The 17,516-nt window shown below is 31.9% G+C and overlaps 2 protein-coding genes and 1 long non-coding RNA gene across 6 annotated transcripts; 1 reads left to right on the top strand and 2 right to left on the bottom strand.

Annotated features, from left to right (window-relative positions):
• Positions 1–507: 507 nt before the first annotated feature.
• Positions 508–7,386, bottom strand: CycG (cyclin G). Of its 4 annotated transcripts, none has more exons than XM_040713949.2 (6): positions 7,213–7,386; positions 4,682–4,840; positions 3,933–4,318; positions 3,315–3,815; positions 3,032–3,237; positions 508–2,970 (listed from the first exon to the last, which is right to left on the bottom strand). In XM_040713949.2, the coding sequence occupies exons 3-6, from the start codon at positions 4,173–4,175 to the stop codon at positions 2,880–2,882; spliced, it is 1,041 nt and encodes a 346-aa protein (XP_040569883.1). In that variant the 5' UTR covers positions 4,176–4,318; positions 4,682–4,840; positions 7,213–7,386; the 3' UTR covers positions 508–2,879. The 4 variants fall into 4 exon arrangements, with proteins under 4 accessions (XP_040569883.1, XP_040569886.1, XP_040569884.1 ...); XM_040713952.2 differs by lacking the exon at positions 7,213–7,386 and adding an exon at positions 6,155–6,693; XM_040713950.2 differs by lacking the exon at positions 7,213–7,386 and adding an exon at positions 5,314–6,539.
• Positions 7,387–9,153: 1,767 nt separating this feature from the next.
• Positions 9,154–11,191, top strand: LOC121120289 (uncharacterized). The gene is made up of 2 exons (XM_040715136.2): positions 9,154–9,675; positions 9,742–11,191. Exons 1-2 carry the CDS (start codon positions 9,366–9,368, stop codon positions 9,897–9,899), a joined length of 468 nt encoding a protein of 155 aa, XP_040571070.1. The 5' UTR covers positions 9,154–9,365; the 3' UTR covers positions 9,900–11,191.
• A 2,399-nt stretch (positions 11,192–13,590) lies between these two features.
• On the bottom strand, positions 13,591–16,455 carry LOC139905757 (uncharacterized). The gene is made up of 2 exons (XR_011780797.1): positions 14,831–16,455; positions 13,591–14,750 (listed from the first exon to the last, which is right to left on the bottom strand). It is a non-coding gene; the product is annotated as an uncharacterized lncRNA (long non-coding RNA).
• Positions 16,456–17,516: the final 1,061 nt, after the last annotated feature.

The following is a 17,516-nucleotide window of genomic DNA, read 5'->3' as shown; positions in this document are numbered from 1 at the left end:
ATCATGTCTAATGATAACTAATAACGAATAAGTAATTGGCACTTCTTCTATTCGAACCTATTTTGTTTCTGGTTCAAATTCATTATATAGTAAGATTTTGTTGGTGTATGCATTGAAGTCTTAGGGCCCAATTCCATCATTTGTCCAACAACTATTTGATGTGTTTTATAGTAACACAATTACATACTTTAATTTAAAAATCCATTTAAATGAAAAATAACGACTTCTAAATCTCATTTACTTATATATTAAGACGAAATATCCTTAAGGCAAAACTACCCTGCGCCGAAGTTAACACAACAGTGGTCTATTGGCTATTAAATAATTAACAAAAGAGAAGAGTACAGACAACAACCGGTTAACCGGTTGTCAACAGATGTAATAATCACTCAATTTTTGAGAAAAAAATACTCTGGCTTGCGTTTTGAGTGAAGGTCACATATGTGTACTATAATCCGGAGTCAAGAGTCCTTCACCTATGAGGGAAAAGGTAGAAATAATAGCAGATTTAGTATATCAGATTGTATTTATTTGATCTTCTTGTACTTATTTGGTAATAATGATGTTTTTGACATAGAACAGAATTGTACATGAAATTAACATAAGTTATGTTGTACTCGTAAGTACATTATTTAAGAGGAGATACATAGAATACAGCAAATTGACGATAGAATTGCAGCAGGTCTGGAAAATTAATTTGCAAACATAAAGAATATTGTTTCCAAGATAATAAATCATAATTTTATGATTGATAATAAATAAATACTGAAATTAAATATGCTATATAATATGCTCATGTTATGTGTGTGAGAGAGATAGCCTTGGGAAAGTGAGTACTCTAAGAAGATAAACATTTTATTTTATCACAGTTTTTATATATATATATTATTAATTATTATACCCAAATAAAATGAATAAAAATAAAACATTTTCTACAATATTTCCCACATGACAATATCGTCAAAAAATTATTACTGATTTTACTTCTAAATAAAGAAAGTAAAGGTGTGATTGGGAGAAAATATTCATTAATTATTGTTGGTTATAAACAGGGTCGGTTTTAGGGGGTGGGAGTGCCCGAGAATTCTAAATATATACATCAAACTTTTATAGAACAAAAGGCCATCAAATGGTCATTTTGATGAAGTAAAAAAAATCAATCAAATATGCACATTCTGTATTTTAACAAAGGTCATTCATGTTTAAATTCCCAACCGGCCCTACTTATAATCTAAGAACAATAAGTAAAATATAGACTTCATCTTTCTCAGATATCCTTTCCACTTATAAACCTCACGGTCCATCCACCATATCAGAGATTAGATTTTTTTTTCTAAGAATAGTAAATTGTGTTCTATAAATTATTTTTTTTTTTTACTTTTGTAACATTTTGTAAAAGTAGGCTATTTTAATAAAAAATAAAAGTTTAATAATTAGCTTTACCTTTTCATAATTGAATAGATCTATACATTGGTAAATCTCTTTTTTTTTTTTTAAAAGACTAAATGGTTGTTTAGTAACTAATATAATAATACTTAAGATAAATTGTATTATTTCTTTAAATAATGTTTTTTTTTACAACTTTAGTTTGTGATTAATTATTCATTATTGTCCAGACTTAAGGAATAAACAAATGATCCATTTTTCATATTGACAGATAGATATATAAAGTTTATTCTAACCCGATTTGCGTAATAAATAGTCTATACGTATGACTAATGTTATAATAGCAGGTCCGACAAAAGGAAAAGGGGATTTTTTTGTGATACAGATATGATTAAAAAATATATTTTTTATTTACGTATTTAACACATACGCTAAACTAATTATCAGAATCATAAAACTCCTTTTCCCAAAAAGGTTAATTTAAAAAAAACCCAAAAAAGTTTAAAAATAAATAATATATTTAAGTGATATAATGAAGACTTATAGGTGAATAACTTAATGAAAAATCTTTCCAACTCGATCAAAATAAAAAAAAATTGCACATAAATTAAATACGCACATCAAAAAGAAGTTTTTCTTTAAAAAAACACTGGAATATATTTCTTGAAAGACTGAATGAATGAAAAGTTTGACTAAATAAATGAATAATGTATTCATCAGTTGCGATATTTATTAATCCACCACCGTCCCTTAGTTACTTTCGAAAGAGTTACAAAGGACTATGAGAAACTTTTTTTTAATTTGATGGGTCGGAAATATTTGAAACTCTTGAATAGCTATAAAATATTCTGATTTACAAAGCTCAAGGTAAATTTGTTAGTTGTGATGATGCCAAAAGCAAAGGGGATTTGTATCCTGTGAGCTAAGAAATCCATCTTCGTATTGCCGCTACGGTTTATAAATATGCGCTTTGTAAAATGGCGTAATTTTTGTAGCTGTATTCGAGTAATGATTATGAAGTTAAAGCAAAAAAAACATCATGTAGCCTATGGTGATAAATAAACTCGATAAAATTCAATTTTCATAGGAACGAATAAAGAACGAAAAAATCACCATTTCATTAAAAAAATTGGGGGGGGTACTTCCAACACTATTTAATATTTAAAAAAGTAAAATTCTAGGGGTAAAGACAATAACACATAAAGTAAAGGATTATATATATATATATTTTTTTTTTACAGCGGCTAAATAATAGCTTTTGGGTGTTATCTGTTATTTCATATTTTTTTTTCTTTTTCTTGCAAATGACTTATATTTTTAATTTTTTTTAAGTAGATTTTTCTAATAAATATTAACTCTAATGACGATTTAAAAAAAAATAAAAGCTAAATTTTAGTGGAAGTGGAAAATATCTGGGTCCTTCTATAAATGAAAGATCTTAAGATTTAAAGAAGAGTAAGAAGAGTCTTAAAAAAAACAGAAAAAATATTGCGCTAAGTCTCAACAGACCATCCCTCAACCTCCATTTCTTGATCCGAATCGCTGTAGGGTTCAAGAAACTCGTCTGAAGACTCGCTAGAAGATCTAAAACAATTAAAAAGAATGTTAAAAAATATATATGCTTGTTATAAACCATTCAACCAACCTTCTACGTTGTACATTGGCCTGTCCAGACTCTTTTATTGTTGGTAAGGTAGGACGAAGCTTATCTGTCGGTCTTAGATGTCTTAATGTTCGATTTGATAATTTCCACACCAGGCGTTGTCGATGAGTAACTGTACCCTCGCCATTGTATTTATTCAAAAGCTCCATTACAACATTCAGACAATTTACGAAATTTCCAGATGAGATCTAAAAAAATGATTCATAGACAATATTAATATATATTCTATTTGTGTTCTGAATACAAAAAAAAAAAAAATACTTACGTTGCAGTACTTTTGCAATTCGGCAATGAACCCCATGAGAGTTGAAATATGTCGATCACTGACATCTGTACGACTTTGAAACTCAGAGGCTAATAAAGCCAAAGCCACTTCAGAGGGTCTAAACTGAAGAGTGACAGAATCGCAAGCCAAGATTTCCAATTGATGAAGGAGATTATCAGGAATGGAATCAGGTATTTGCAATTTATCCTGAAGTCCCAATTTAAAAGTAGCTGCTCGACAAACAGAAACCATCAATCGTAGAAATTCCAAGGATGTTATTGGCTGTTCGGGTCCTGCAACTGGATTAAGTTCCAATTTATTGGATAAAATAGCTTGCATTCTGAGTAAATCCGAGGGAGAACATCTTGACTGGGAAATTGACACCAAATCAGAGGGTTCAGGAATAGTTATGACCTTGTGGGGTTGATGAAGTTGCATATATTGACGACATGCCAAGTGAAAAGCTGATACAGCAATGCACGATAAATGCTTCGGCTGGGCCTAAACATAAATAAGTAATACGTATAGGTATTAAAGAAGTTTACATGAATTTAATTCATTGAAACACAGTGGACGTTTAATTTAATAAAATACATTCTAAAAGAATTAAATCATTACCTTCATCTTTGAGAGGAATCTGTCAATACTACAGATGGCATTGAAAAATATATCCGAGGGTAAATCATACCATACTTTCAAGCATCTGAGTACATGAGATGAACCATCTCTCATCCCACAAGTGATCGTCCCACTACAATTTGAAGAACATGAGGGCTGAATACCGCCCTTATATTTAACTTCTAGTTGGAGAGCATGATCTAATCGCTTTAGATAAGGATAAATCTCTTCTGCAGCAGCCATCGTAACAATTTTCTGAATAGTTGATGATCCAAGAACTTTTAAGAATTAACCTGGTAGGTAAGTACAACCGTAAAAGACGAGTTCTATAGGAGGGAAGTCCGGTCCAGTAGAAGACCTGGCAATATGCAGGCCAATTTTCTGGCCTAAAATTAACAGAACAACGATACGTTAGAAATCAGGAAGTTAACTCACAAATTCTAATGTCTTTTTCAGAGTTTTTAAATACTTTTTTTTTCTTCTCCCGCAAAATTAACAAAGATTAATAAATGTACTCAATATTGGAGCATTCATCATTCATGGAATTACTCTCAACAACAGGTTAAATATGCATTTGTCATACTCATATAACAATAATAATTGTGTAAATCATCATTATTTGATATTTCAAACTAACAAAAAAGCATATAACTGAGTCATTATTACTCTATAAAAACTGGGTGGAGAAAGATAGGAAACAATGGACTTTGTCAATTCGATAATTTACATCAATCAATAAATCATTTTACCTGTTAATAGTAATTAAAACATATTGAAAGGCTTTGCGTCCTTTTCTTGGGATTTAGAATAAGATCAAATTAATAATCGCGTCGGAGGATTTGAAGTGCGGTTTTGGCCTGCATGAAGAATATTTCGAAAATAGACCAAAAGAAAAAACCACAACGAAACTATAAAAAAAAGAATATTAATAATTATTTTTAATCAATGTGTAAAAGTCGATAAAAATATATATATCTATCGCATAATAAACTTTTGAAGCACAAAGCAAACTTACATACGAACAAAAAAGGGCCCCTTCTCCGCGTCTCAACAGACAAGAATTACAGAATTTGAATAAGACAGATTATCCACCCAAATGTACCTCCCCTCCCCCCTCCCCTATACAAGAGCGCGCTCTTCGATGTAAGTTTACTTGGGGGTGAACAGGAAGTTTTTCTAAGAATATTGACAAGAATTGACGCATAGTTTAAATGGCCAGACTGGTGAGTAATAAAGCACCCCAAGTTCCTCATAATTATTGACCCACATTAAACTATAAATTGTAACATTATCAAATGGATAATATAATGATTTCAAAAAGAAATTGCATAATAGACGGGGTTTATCCAATATCATTTATTTATGAATTATAATTACTCACTGCGGTGGTGACTCTTCGTATACAGTAGTATGTATACTGTAGTGTACAGAACAAACTAATAAGTACTAAGTAACATCCAAGTAAATAAGAAGAAGGGGGAAGAGAAGTTCACCTTAATTTGACACTCGCCCGCCTGAGCGAGCAACAAAAAGGAATGTTTTGCTTACTTCAGCTCATAATTTTGAATTACACACGCTCAGTGGGATGGGAATATAAGGCATAACTCATGATAGCTAGCAATAGCGTAATATTGCTTACATAATGACTTTTCAAGTATTAAAAAAAAAGAATTCCCCACAAATTCATTTGCCCCGTTATTCTTAATACATACATATTTTCACGACAAATTCAGAAAGACGCGAAACATCTTATGTCAAAACGCTATGAAATATGTATTATAATTCGAAAGAAAGTTCTAGAAATACAGGAAAAATAAAATAAAAAGATGAACAGACATATTTCACATATGAACGATGACGCATGAATCATGATGTAAGGAGAGGGGAGAATGGGTGGAAAGTTAATTTCAGATAAAGTTCTTGAAGGAGTGCATAACGGAAAGATTTCGTACAAAATTTGGCATTATATCAATGAGGAAAATTCATTATAAATTTCAGAGACGACACAATATATGTATATATTACCCATTTGAAAGAAAATAAATCGCAACAACTGAATCTGGACATTATGTTGCTATGGATAATAATGAATTATTTTACATTGATAAACAGACATACAACAAATAATTAAAATAATTGACAGCGTCAAACGTTAATAATTAAGATTGAACAATATTACATTACTATGCTAAAGATGTATCAAAAGAGCAAAAGAAGCATACCTCTATAAATTCAATAAATGATGAATAAGGACTATTTCACAATAATGTCACAAGAAATTGTTTAAACAGCAACAAATACACTACACAAAAGTCCAACTAGAGAAACGTCAAATGTGAAAATGACTTTGACAAGTGGGCTTATAGGTTTATAATAATATAATAATTATAATACAGAAGTAGCCCAGGACGAATGAAAGAAGGACTGCCGCGCTCCAGCACCCATCTGCAATATTATAAATGTATAACTTGTATAAGCTAACACCTGCATCCTTGGACAAGGAATATTCCGCGCGCGTTAATACTACATATTTACTATGAACCGTTAAAAATCTGTTTTATATTCATAGTAAGGTATACTATCTCGTTTGTGGGTTGGAAATCGTATGCATAAAATAACATTCCTTTGAAGATGAAGGAAGCTGAAGAGATCTTCTTCTTTATTTGAAGATCCCCACCGTCAGTCAGTCGAACGTTCGATGGAAAGGAGAAAATTACATTTCTACTTTGTGTATGTAGTTTGTGAACATACAAAGCTGTTTGACGTTCCACTTTATGAGCGTTTCTTTTGTCGTTTCTGTTTGACGACGGTTCAACTCTCCTGTAGCCCCCCCCCCTCCCCTCTTTTTAATTCTCCCTAGAAACGTCAGTGTCAATAATAAACGGGCGTAGGGTATTGTCAAACTTGACTTGAGAAAAAGTTATTCTATAACTTCCTCGTAAATATATAACTCACTTCTCATAATATTATATATTTATATAATAAAATACACTAAAGAGTAACCTAACAACATATTATCCACTGTGTATCAAGGAAAATTTAACGAAACATAGATCAGAGTAATAAATACTAAAATCCACTCCATTGATTGCTAGTTTAAAATACTTGATTGAACAGCCCACCAACTACTCCCAAAAATTAGAATATATATTCTAATTAAATAAATATATAAATATGCCTTTTGACATTTTATTTATGAAAATAAAATATTATGACAGGGATTATAAAATAGTCAAATTGTAAGAAACGGATTCCCAGACAATAAAATAGGCTAACTTACATTCTCGAAGCGATTTTCCTTCAGTTTTTTTTCAATAACGAAGAAAGAAACCAAATTTGGCAAAGAGTTTCTAAAAGAAGATGAACCCCTGAGGAATGGCGACCGACTTATAGCTAAAAAAAAAATTATAATAAAAAAAAAAAAAAAAATTTGTAATAACACTGACTCTCCTTCTCCTCCCCCCTCATCTACAAGCTTTTTTCTCTCCCTTACCCAGCAAGCAGAACGCTCTCTTTCTCTCTCTCTTTGTTCGTATGTTTCTTTATCCGTCTAGAACAAGTAGCTCCTCCCAGTTTTGGTTCAAGTCTCATTTTTGCTCTCTAAACACCTATTGAAATGGATTTTAACCTAAATCTATGATAGCTAATACAAAAATTCAACCTAAAATAGGGATACATTTGGTACTTATATTCTGATAAAAGGCCTAAATTTCCAATACAAATATAAATATGACATTTTCTGTTTCTTTTTATATGGGTAAATTGGCATAGCCAAGATTTTACGCGCGCCCATTCCCTTGTCAAACAAAGACAAAGAACTGCTGAGAAGTCCTTTTTTTGTAATTGGATTTCTGTACTACAGTAGTTGCAAAAGTAATATCATATTCTCTTTTAGAATTATGTCATAATATATATCATGATACGGAACATAGTAAAGTATGTCAACCATTATGTCATCTGTATCCAGAGATTAGCAAAGGAAAATAATCGTCAGAGCTCGTTACATTAATGATAGTATTAAAGTACTACTATCATAATGAATACCACTACCTGATTAGTAAAATATAGGCAGAAAGGGCATGTGTATACGCATTATTCTGATTCAAGAACAAAGAGAGGGGGGAGGAAAGTTACAACAAATTTAAATCATTTTCCCAAGAAAAAAATCCAAATGGATAACACATTCGTCCATCATGAAGTAAAGTTTGATCCAGATCAACAAGGCTTTTTATATGTACATTAATGTTTATAAGTAAAATTAATCCATTTGTTATTACGCCAAGGAAGATGAGGGGGGGGGGGAATTTTGAATTTAAAGGGGCGTTGAGCTGAGAGAATAATAATAAAAAGAAAAGGAGAAGAAAGAAAGAAAGAAAAAAAAGAAGAGAAGAGAAAGGAAGCGTTAGATCGAATACTGCAGAGGGGGAAGGTAGCTTGTATGAGAATTAGTGATGGGACGATTAATCAGAATCGTTTGTTTTTTCTGGAATCGGTAAAGTCAGGTGTAATTTCCGATTCTTGTGTATTGTTGTCTATTACTGGTATTAACCTATTTATTATTTTTTAAGTTATGAAAAAAAGAAAAAAAAATCTGTCAAGATACAGGAAACGATTATGTGAATTCATGACTTTAGTCTTATCATTTTATAAAATATCGTATTAAAATTTATGGGGAAAAAAAATCACAAAAACTGCAAAGACAAACTAAAATTCAGCAAAGCTTTTCTAATTTTGTTATTTTAATGCCATAAGTTTTCTATAAATGTAATGCATGTTGTATAATAAATCATAATATTTGGAACTGTAACCGAACATTTCTAAACATAAACATATATGATACGTTTCACTGTACCATGGGTGGCGTCCGCAGCATTTTTTATTTTATGTTTCAATATAATTTTATGTTAAAATTTATCTGGGCCTGAAATGATCTTCTTTTTAAAATCCTTTCTTACATTTTTCTTGCAAAATCCATAATAGTTTTGGGTTCAACGCTCCGGCCACTCTAGCAATCCCCCACTCCCCCTGCCGACACCGCTATGTATCGGCTTACCCGTTATACTCGCTAGTATTTAAAAAAAATTATAACGTTAGTAGTTTATAAATAATGTTGAAATCGGATGTAGAATTGGAATCGGTTTTTTTTTAGTCGTCACATCACTATTGGGAATGTTAAGTCGTGCCCGCCTTTTCTGGATATCTTACCTTCCTTCCCTTGTTTGTCTCCCAATTTTTTCTCTTTTGTTATTGTTTTTCCTTTTTTTTTCCTCTTCTTCTTTTTCTTCCCTTCTCTCTCTCTCTCTCTCTTTCTTCTTCTTCTTCTTCATTTCTCAACTAGTTCGTTAACCGTTTTTTATTGTTATTTTTTGAATTTCGCCTGGATTTGTTTATAATACTACGGATTCCGATGTGGAAGTGATTGATATCATCGGAATGAGTGCTCGTTTAATCGATCAACTAACTCAAGGATTCGGGGTCCGGCCTTCACTGCGTGTGAAACGCGCCCTCTTTGGCCCCGTGGATCACGAAGAAAACGTTCGCTTCGTACAAAGAGAACTTGCTCGGAATCGCGAAGAAGCGAGTCAGAGATGGAACTACGACTTTAGTCGAGATGTTCCTCTACCAGGGCGTTACGAGTGGGAAGTTCCTTCCCTGAACACGCTCGTGGAACCTTTAGTCAGTCATACCTGTGATAAAGACCAAAGACGTGCTCGAAAAACTTCCCAGCAAATGCATATCACGGGTAAGAGGAGAGGGAATGCCTCCAACACTGCTGTGTACTTACTTTCCACACATCTTCTCTTTATAGATTATCTTCAACATCGGAAGCAACGCTCCAAATCCAAAGTCAAGGTTCAGGAGCGGAAAAGAACGCCTTCCACCCCCAAGACACGTTCCACGGATGAGAAAGAATCCCCAACAAACACAACCAAGGAATCTAGCAAACCTAAAGAAACAGTCGCATAATTCATTCGTATGTCAGAAACCCCCTTCCTAGCTAACAGGCCTTTCCCCTTTACCTATGAAATGAAGAATCCATGATTCCAAGTATTCATGCTCTACTACTTCCTTTGTTGATGTGATCTCAAGTGTAGTTCTTCTTTATGTACATACATACCGAAATACCGAATATTAATAATGAACCGGTCTTTCACATCCTAAACTTTGTTTGTTCACCTTCATATATCAGTTTTTGATACATATGTATAATTATTTTGTATGATTTTTTTTCCCCTTCAAATTTTTTGAGCATTTTTTGTTATAGCAGAAAATTTACATATATTTATATTATATTCATTTAATATTTTTTTTTTCCAAATACGAATCTCCAATAGAATTTATAATGATTAAATGTTCACTGTTTTTATATCTTTGTAAATTAAATTAATAATTAACATTGAAAAAAAAAAATAACAATATTAAACCCGCCTTGAATAGTGTTAAATTTTCTAACGATCTCGTGTTTAATGTCATATTTTTCATATAAAAATATTCACTAATTATTATTATATATGGGAATTATTCCGTTGACCTTGTATTATTGTTTTCTGTCTGGACTATTGGGCACCGTAGTCGTTTATTTTTCTTTTCAATGCCACAATTTTTTGTTGGATAGTCTCCAAAGAGATATGATGAATCTATGTATCTAGGTATGATAAGGACACAAAGCCTTATCATGATAAATAATACGGCGTTTGATTTATAATATCTGCGTATTGCAAGGGCATATGGGCCAAAACACCCAGCTTACTCATTAATTATTATAAATTATTCAGTAATGAAGAAGGAAGATTGTTTAGTACGATTTGAGGTATTGAAGTCTACTATTTTGTAAATTAGTTGGTAGGAATGAGTAATACACGGATCGTGCTGACGGTATTTTCAACTCACTTTCTAACAAAAGTCTGTTCGTTCATCGCTTAGTAGTTATCGTTATTTTACAATTATAAGTCATATTTCTCACTGAACAAAAGTGTCCCCCTACCGAGGTTTTCAAGTCTCACACTATAGGCTAGAAACTGGCAAATCCACCTTTTCTTATGATCCCACACATTGAATTTTGCTCACATTTTTCTAAAGGAAAAAAATATAACAATAAATTTGAAATGAAGAATTTTCTTTTTGGAGACTAATATGGAACACAATGGATGAGGGTTCTGCAAATTTATGTACCAAGTTCTTAATCAATTGTACAAGGGGGATGGAATAACTTTGTTAATACAATTCTAAATTTGAAATAATATATACTCGATAAGTAATAATGAAGTATTATACGTTTTTCTCAAATTTTCTATAATGGTCAGATTATATAAAATATTGCGGGTCGGATTACAGCATTCAAAAGATGCGTAACCTGATGGCCCAAAAAAGACAACCTGCGCAGACTTACTAATACATAATATTTGAAATATATTTTATAAAATTAAGAACAAGAGAATAATGCTAATTTAAGTAGAATGCATGTTCATAACTTATATTTTTTTAATACTCACTTTTATTTGAATATATAAGTACAATTTTATTTGAATAAAATATCAATTGTGCTAGTAGCAAAAAATAATTAATAAGAAAGATCTACTTAAATTGCATTCATCTGAGATCCTTAAGTCATTAAAGAACGTAATCAAATTTTTAATTAGGTATATTTCGTTTGACAATTCCTTTGATGTTTCTTCATGGATGAAAATGTATGTCACAATCCTCAACATCAGATCATTTTTGTGGAACAAGAACTAATTATAAGTTAATAATGAAAGTAGAATGAACAACTGTCCTTTTTTTTTCAAGACATATTTTATATCTTCTCAGTAGGGGGGTGTTTATCAACATTTTTTCCAAATTTCGATTATGTCAAATTATCATGTATAACGAAAATAACCTATATACTAAATTACATTGTTTTACATTGTCATCTGTGCATATGCATATCTAGCCCAATCAAAGTTAGAAAAAAATACAAATTTTATTGTCTGAGTCAATAAATATTAAAATAAAGCATAATTCTTTTTTTTTACATAAAATCATTATGATATTCATCTTTCTAGCCTATAAAAAATATTAATAATGTTTTTTTTTTAAAGTCCTCCTGTAACTTAGAGCAAAAAGAGATAATAAAGTAAGGGAATTTGGATGATCAGAAATCTGTATTGATTTGTAAAATCAATTTTCCTATTTTGTAACAATTCTAAATTTGAAAGTTGGATATTGCTGCTTTGTACTGTAACGTGCTTAAAACATGGGGACGTTGGACCAGGTTTGACTGTATGTTTAAAATTTCCTTACGTTGAACAAACCACCCTATTCTTCACTTAAAATAAATTTCTTAATAATTTTTTTATTAACATGGTCATTTATGAAATTGCTGACGAACAAAATAGTCCTTTTTATACAGAAATATAAAAATCACCACTCTAAATTATAACATTATACAGTTCACAAAATGTTGCCACTTCTTTGAACCATAAAAAGTTATTTCTTATAGGTAATTTACAGATTTTTCTAGGAAAATATTTTAATCACTAATGCAGGGTGTTTTATTCAAACCCCTACAGACCCCCTTGTAGTCATATAATCTATAATAAGTGTATATATTTCGAACTAATACTTTAATTTATGCATTCATTAAAACAAATTACATATTTTTAACGCAAATGATTAAACAAGGAGTTGTAATTCGTATAAGAAGAAGTTTCTTGAGATACAGAAATATAACGAAAAAGCCCCTCCGAAATATGATATTTATCAATCACATTAATTTATAGTGATTATAAAGTAAAGGTGGATGTTAAATGTTGTATCAGTTCTTCATACGTGACTTAAAATCCCTGTTATTGGTCTTTCAAAAACGCACCAAATTTTAGCGCGTCCTCTAGCAAAGAGGTCTTCTCTTTTTTGTGCCACGGACCGGTATACATTGCAATTGACTAAATCCAGAAGTTTCAATGGTCATCCCGAAACTTCAACGGGCAGTGAAGAAAAAACCTGACTGTCCAAGGGCATCAACGGTCTAGATGGCCAAACCTTGTATTTTTATTAACCTTGGACTACCTCTAATACAAGGTCAATAGAAATACAAGGTAAGACCATCATATAATCGGTCTTGCTAGAATTTTCAATTTGATGTATTGTACCGACTGCTGGACAAGATAGACAGATTTTAACCAAACATGTACCATTCATAGTCTATGATGCCACTATAGCTAGAATTTTCTATTTAATGTATCGTACCGCTTCTTGTGAAAGAAAAACAGATTTTGAGAAAACACGCTACGACTCATACACTATGACGTAAATTTTAAAAAGCGTGGTGGAAGTCAAACATCAGTCGTACACGCGTTATGGTACAATCTTGTATTTCTATTAACCTTCCCTCTAATAAATATTTCAAACTCCCCTTATGTTCTACGCCCTTATAGTGACTTAGCAACACATTTATTGCGTTAAGCTATAAATATTAGATCTAAATTGATCATACGTATTCATATTATAATAAATATTCAAACCTACCCTTTAGTATACTAAAAAAGGTAATGCTTACTTAAAATAATAATATAAATAGAATAAACTTTCATGGCACATCAGCAATTCAAAAAAATTTAGATCCCGAATGATATACATACTGAATGAGAACTCAAAAATTAGAAAATTTTAAAAAACGTTTTTACTTCTCCATATTTTTATTTTGTGCCATTTTTATGGCAAACTTTTGAATCAAAATTTGGTAATTTAACAATTTTCTACACTTTTTATTCAATATGTCCACCTTCATTTTGAATGATGGCTTCAATAGGGGGACGAAAAGAAGCACAGCTGACCTTGATTAAGACCCAGGATAAGTTGTTCCACTCCTCCGTGATCACAACCTTCAGGGGATTGCCATTCAGGTGATAAGTCTTGTTTGTCTTTCCCTCCAAGAAGCACCAAACTGCGAATTCCAGGAGGCTCACGTCGTGTGAGGACGAAGGCCAGAAGTTTGTAGGCCAGAAGGCAGCATGTTCTTCATCCAGAAATATGTGCCGGGGCGCCGTTTTGGTAAACACATACTTGTCCCTGGGGAAGGTGCTCTTCAACCATGGCAAGACATGGTACCTGAGGACATTGTAGTAGACGTAAGTGTTGGCTTTCACGTTGGCCTTGAAGTAGTGGGCAGGCATATTGCTGCCATCGGACGTCACGATGCCGAGGACCATGACCTGGGCTGGATGTTTGGTTCTGAAAGTTCCCTCTACCTGAGTTCTTCATTCATCCAAGAAGCAATCATTTCTCCTGTTCAAAATAGCGTCCACTGTGAAGATCTTCTTGTCGGAGATCGACTTGTGTGCGAAGAAGATTACACGCCCTCTGCCGTTTGGCTTGATGCTCGAATAGTTTTGATCGCGCAAAAACAAAACAAATATCAAATTGTACCTTTTTGTTAGCTCTTTCGGATGATGCCAATTACAAAACTTTTTTCTACAAACTTTTAGAACTGAGACTAGACTGCCTCGAAGGAGATTCTAATTTTGAGACATCACCTTGTAGGTATTATATGAGTTGAGAAATTATTATTCAAAGAAAATTTATTTAATTTTTATAATAATTAAATACTTTTTCATACACATTACAAAATCAATCGCATAAATCTTATTTTATAGTATGATTTTCTTAAAAGGAGCGTTGGGGGACGTTCAGAGCCTTGACTAATAGTGGTCAAACCGTTGTTTGAAAATAAGAAAAGAAAAAACGGTTGTTGCACGTGCTCTTTATTAATTTTTGTTCATTATTTTATAGACCTTCGTGACGTTAGCATCTTCCTCTAAAAGAAGAATTCTCTCCCATCTTTGTTATAAATACAAAACAAAACAATTTCGTATAAAAATCCAGATTAGAAGAAATTGTGAATAAATCTTTTTTAATACCTACACATACGACTAGTGTCGTGTTGATCCTTATTGAGGACTGAAGACTGCAGTCCCGTCAAGATGAGTCTCAGTCCGGTATAGTCTTCCATATCGTTCCTAGAAATGATCAAGGCTAATAGAAATACAAGGTTATTCCATTACACATGTACGACTGATGTTTTGCTTCCAACATTTCCATGACGTCATAGATACAGGGTCAGCAACCTATGGCACGCGTAGGCATATTCACTGGTACGCGCAAATTGGAACATATTCCCAAAGTTTGTGTGTTATTTTACCATTATTGTTGATAGGGGCACACTCATTAGTTAGAAATGTTGACGTTGCCACTCCATGTCTCAAAGGTTGCCTACCCCTGTCATAGAGAATGCTTGGTTACGTGTTTTGTTAAAATCTGTCTGCCTTGCCCAGCAGTCGGTACAAAACATCAAATTGAAAATTCTAGAATGCTCGATTACATGATGTTCTAGCCCAAGGTAGCTATAATTACAAGGTATGTCAATTACATATATCGGGGTAGCGTTCATTTTCAAATTGCTGTACCGTACAGACCGCCGGTCAACCTAAATAGATGGATTGTTTTTGTGACGTCAGAGTTGATAAGAAGAGTTCATTATATAATATTGTTTAGTCATCGTTTTAATAGTAATTACTAATAAGTAATATATTACTATTATATTAAATTCATAAATATCATATCACTAGTAAGATATAATCCATTCCAAAATATTTGGCGGCTAAATCTAGGTATATATTATTTTTAGTCATCATATTTTAAGATTGATTAACATCAGGATCGATTGTAGTCCTAAGCTATCAGAGGCCATTGTATAAATTGGATAACCCATCATACTTTTTTTTAGTATTCCACAAGTGCATTTATACATTAATAAACTTCTAGCTACGTTCAGCTTATCTATCCATGACCGTGTCAACGATAAGAAGTTCCATTTTATAACTCCAGGGTCATCAGTGTATTTCAATCATGAACTCCTGAACATTTATATAAAAACAGTTATCATTTCATGAAATATATTGATTGAACAACGCGAAGAAACAGTTTATTGCTTTTACATTTATAATGATTTATTTGATATACCTAACCCTTTGTATAAATATATATGATATTCCAATCAGTTAGATCTATGTATAATATTGAAGGCCTTGGATAGAACAGGTTAATAAAGTCGTATGTCTCAGCATTATTATAATATATTTACTTAAAAAATTATTTCATATCGTGGCAGAATGTATGTGAACTCTTCATATTGGAACACAAATTGAGCTGAAAGTTGTTAAGTTTGTGGGTATTTTTGCATTTTGCTGTCGTGTATACTAAACTATGAATGACTAAAGTAATCCATAACTTAACTATAAATTACAATATATAAATATGTAATAGTTTTTTTATACATTTGAGAGATATATATACGCTGAGGGGAATATGGCCAAAAATCTCCTCCCCAAATTCCCAACATTAGGAATCCATACTTCATATCTAAATGTTCCACCTGGTCTATGGTTACAAACTCTAACAAGAGGAGGATTAATTCAACTATCTACAGAATTTATAAACTTTTCAAAGAAAATTGAAGACGAATTTAATCAATTCTACAGCAATTATGTGGATACTTAACCATTTGTTGTGGGTAGACTGATAAAAGTTATTTATAGTGAATACCCTAATAAACCTTGTGAAGTTATGAGAAAATTTATATGTACTCGAAGATTTATTCGACTAAAATATATATTAATAAATTAAATAAGAGTCGTATAACAAAAAAATATCTAGGAAAATAAGAAAGATGCTTCATTTTGTCTCTTAACTTTTTAAGTTATTAAATATAAAATTTTATCCTACTCTAATTTATTTTTATACCTCTTTTGAAGTAATTTATGTTTTTTTAAAAATATGTTTTTGAAATATAGATAATTTCCCACTATAATATCTTATTTTAAAGCTATATTTAGTTTTAAAAACTGAAAAGCATTTTAGTCTGAATTATTAAGATTTCATAAGTATGCGTGAATTAAATCAATGAATTTAATAGTATATCGACTATGACATCACGCTGGATCGATAAGGGAAAAAACCGCGATTTGGAAGACACACGTCTGTCCAAATATGCATCATTGACATACCTTGTATTTCTAGTTACTTTGGTCTAACCTTATATTTCTAGTTACTTTGGAACTAATAAAGTTCGATCCTTGATGGCGTCACTCAACTCTATCTCTTCTTTGTTTGATCAGTTCTATAACTGACAGTCTGAAGGACCAGTCTTAAGACTATACTGGACCGAATAAATAAGAACCCAATGTTTCATAGAAATATTATTTTAATCAGCTATATAATTTGTATATATTCAAAACTCTGGCATGAGTAGAGATACCCAAGAAGAATATTAAATGATAACTATAGTTTAGAACAGTGATGCCAAAATTATGACACACGTGCACCTAGTGACATGACATTATCTAACATGCTGGTGAATTGCAATAATATAGGTTATCTTCAGGGGTGTCTGCAGGCTCCCCCATCCAGATCGAGAAATGGTCGTCGTTTAATGGCAAAACAGGTTCATTTTTCCTTTTCTAAAAAGATTACTTGTTAAAATTCAAGCTCGAACAAAAAAAAAATAAACTCCTGACTCCTCAATTTGTCTCTTTTCAAAAATAAACC

This window comes from Lepeophtheirus salmonis, chromosome 6 (assembly GCF_016086655.4).
Source record: "Lepeophtheirus salmonis chromosome 6, UVic_Lsal_1.4, whole genome shotgun sequence".
Taxonomy (NCBI): domain Eukaryota; kingdom Metazoa; phylum Arthropoda; class Copepoda; order Siphonostomatoida; family Caligidae; genus Lepeophtheirus; species Lepeophtheirus salmonis.
The sequence above is the reverse complement of the archived record's forward strand: the minus strand, read 5'-3'. Positions and strand labels throughout refer to the sequence as shown.

What these genes read in the sequence shown, in the direction of transcription:
- CycG (XM_040713949.2), bottom strand. Translation starts at nt 4,175, where the DNA reads ATGGCTGCTGCAGAAGAGATTTATCCTTATCTAAAGCGATTAGATCAT. An exon ending in AATTGCAAAAGTACTGCAAC is followed by an intron (nt 3,238 to 3,314) that starts GTAAGTATTTTT and finishes TCATTTTTTTAG; the next exon opens with ATCTCATCTGGAAATTTCGT. An exon ending in GCCAATGTACAACGTAGAAG is followed by an intron (nt 2,971 to 3,031) that starts GTTGGTTGAATG and finishes TAATTGTTTTAG; the next exon opens with ATCTTCTAGCGAGTCTTCAG.
- LOC121120289 (XM_040715136.2), top strand. Translation starts at nt 9,366, where the DNA reads ATGAGTGCTCGTTTAATCGATCAACTAACTCAAGGATTCGGGGTCCGG. An exon ending in CCAGCAAATGCATATCACGG is followed by an intron (nt 9,676 to 9,741) that starts GTAAGAGGAGAG and finishes TTCTCTTTATAG; the next exon opens with ATTATCTTCAACATCGGAAG.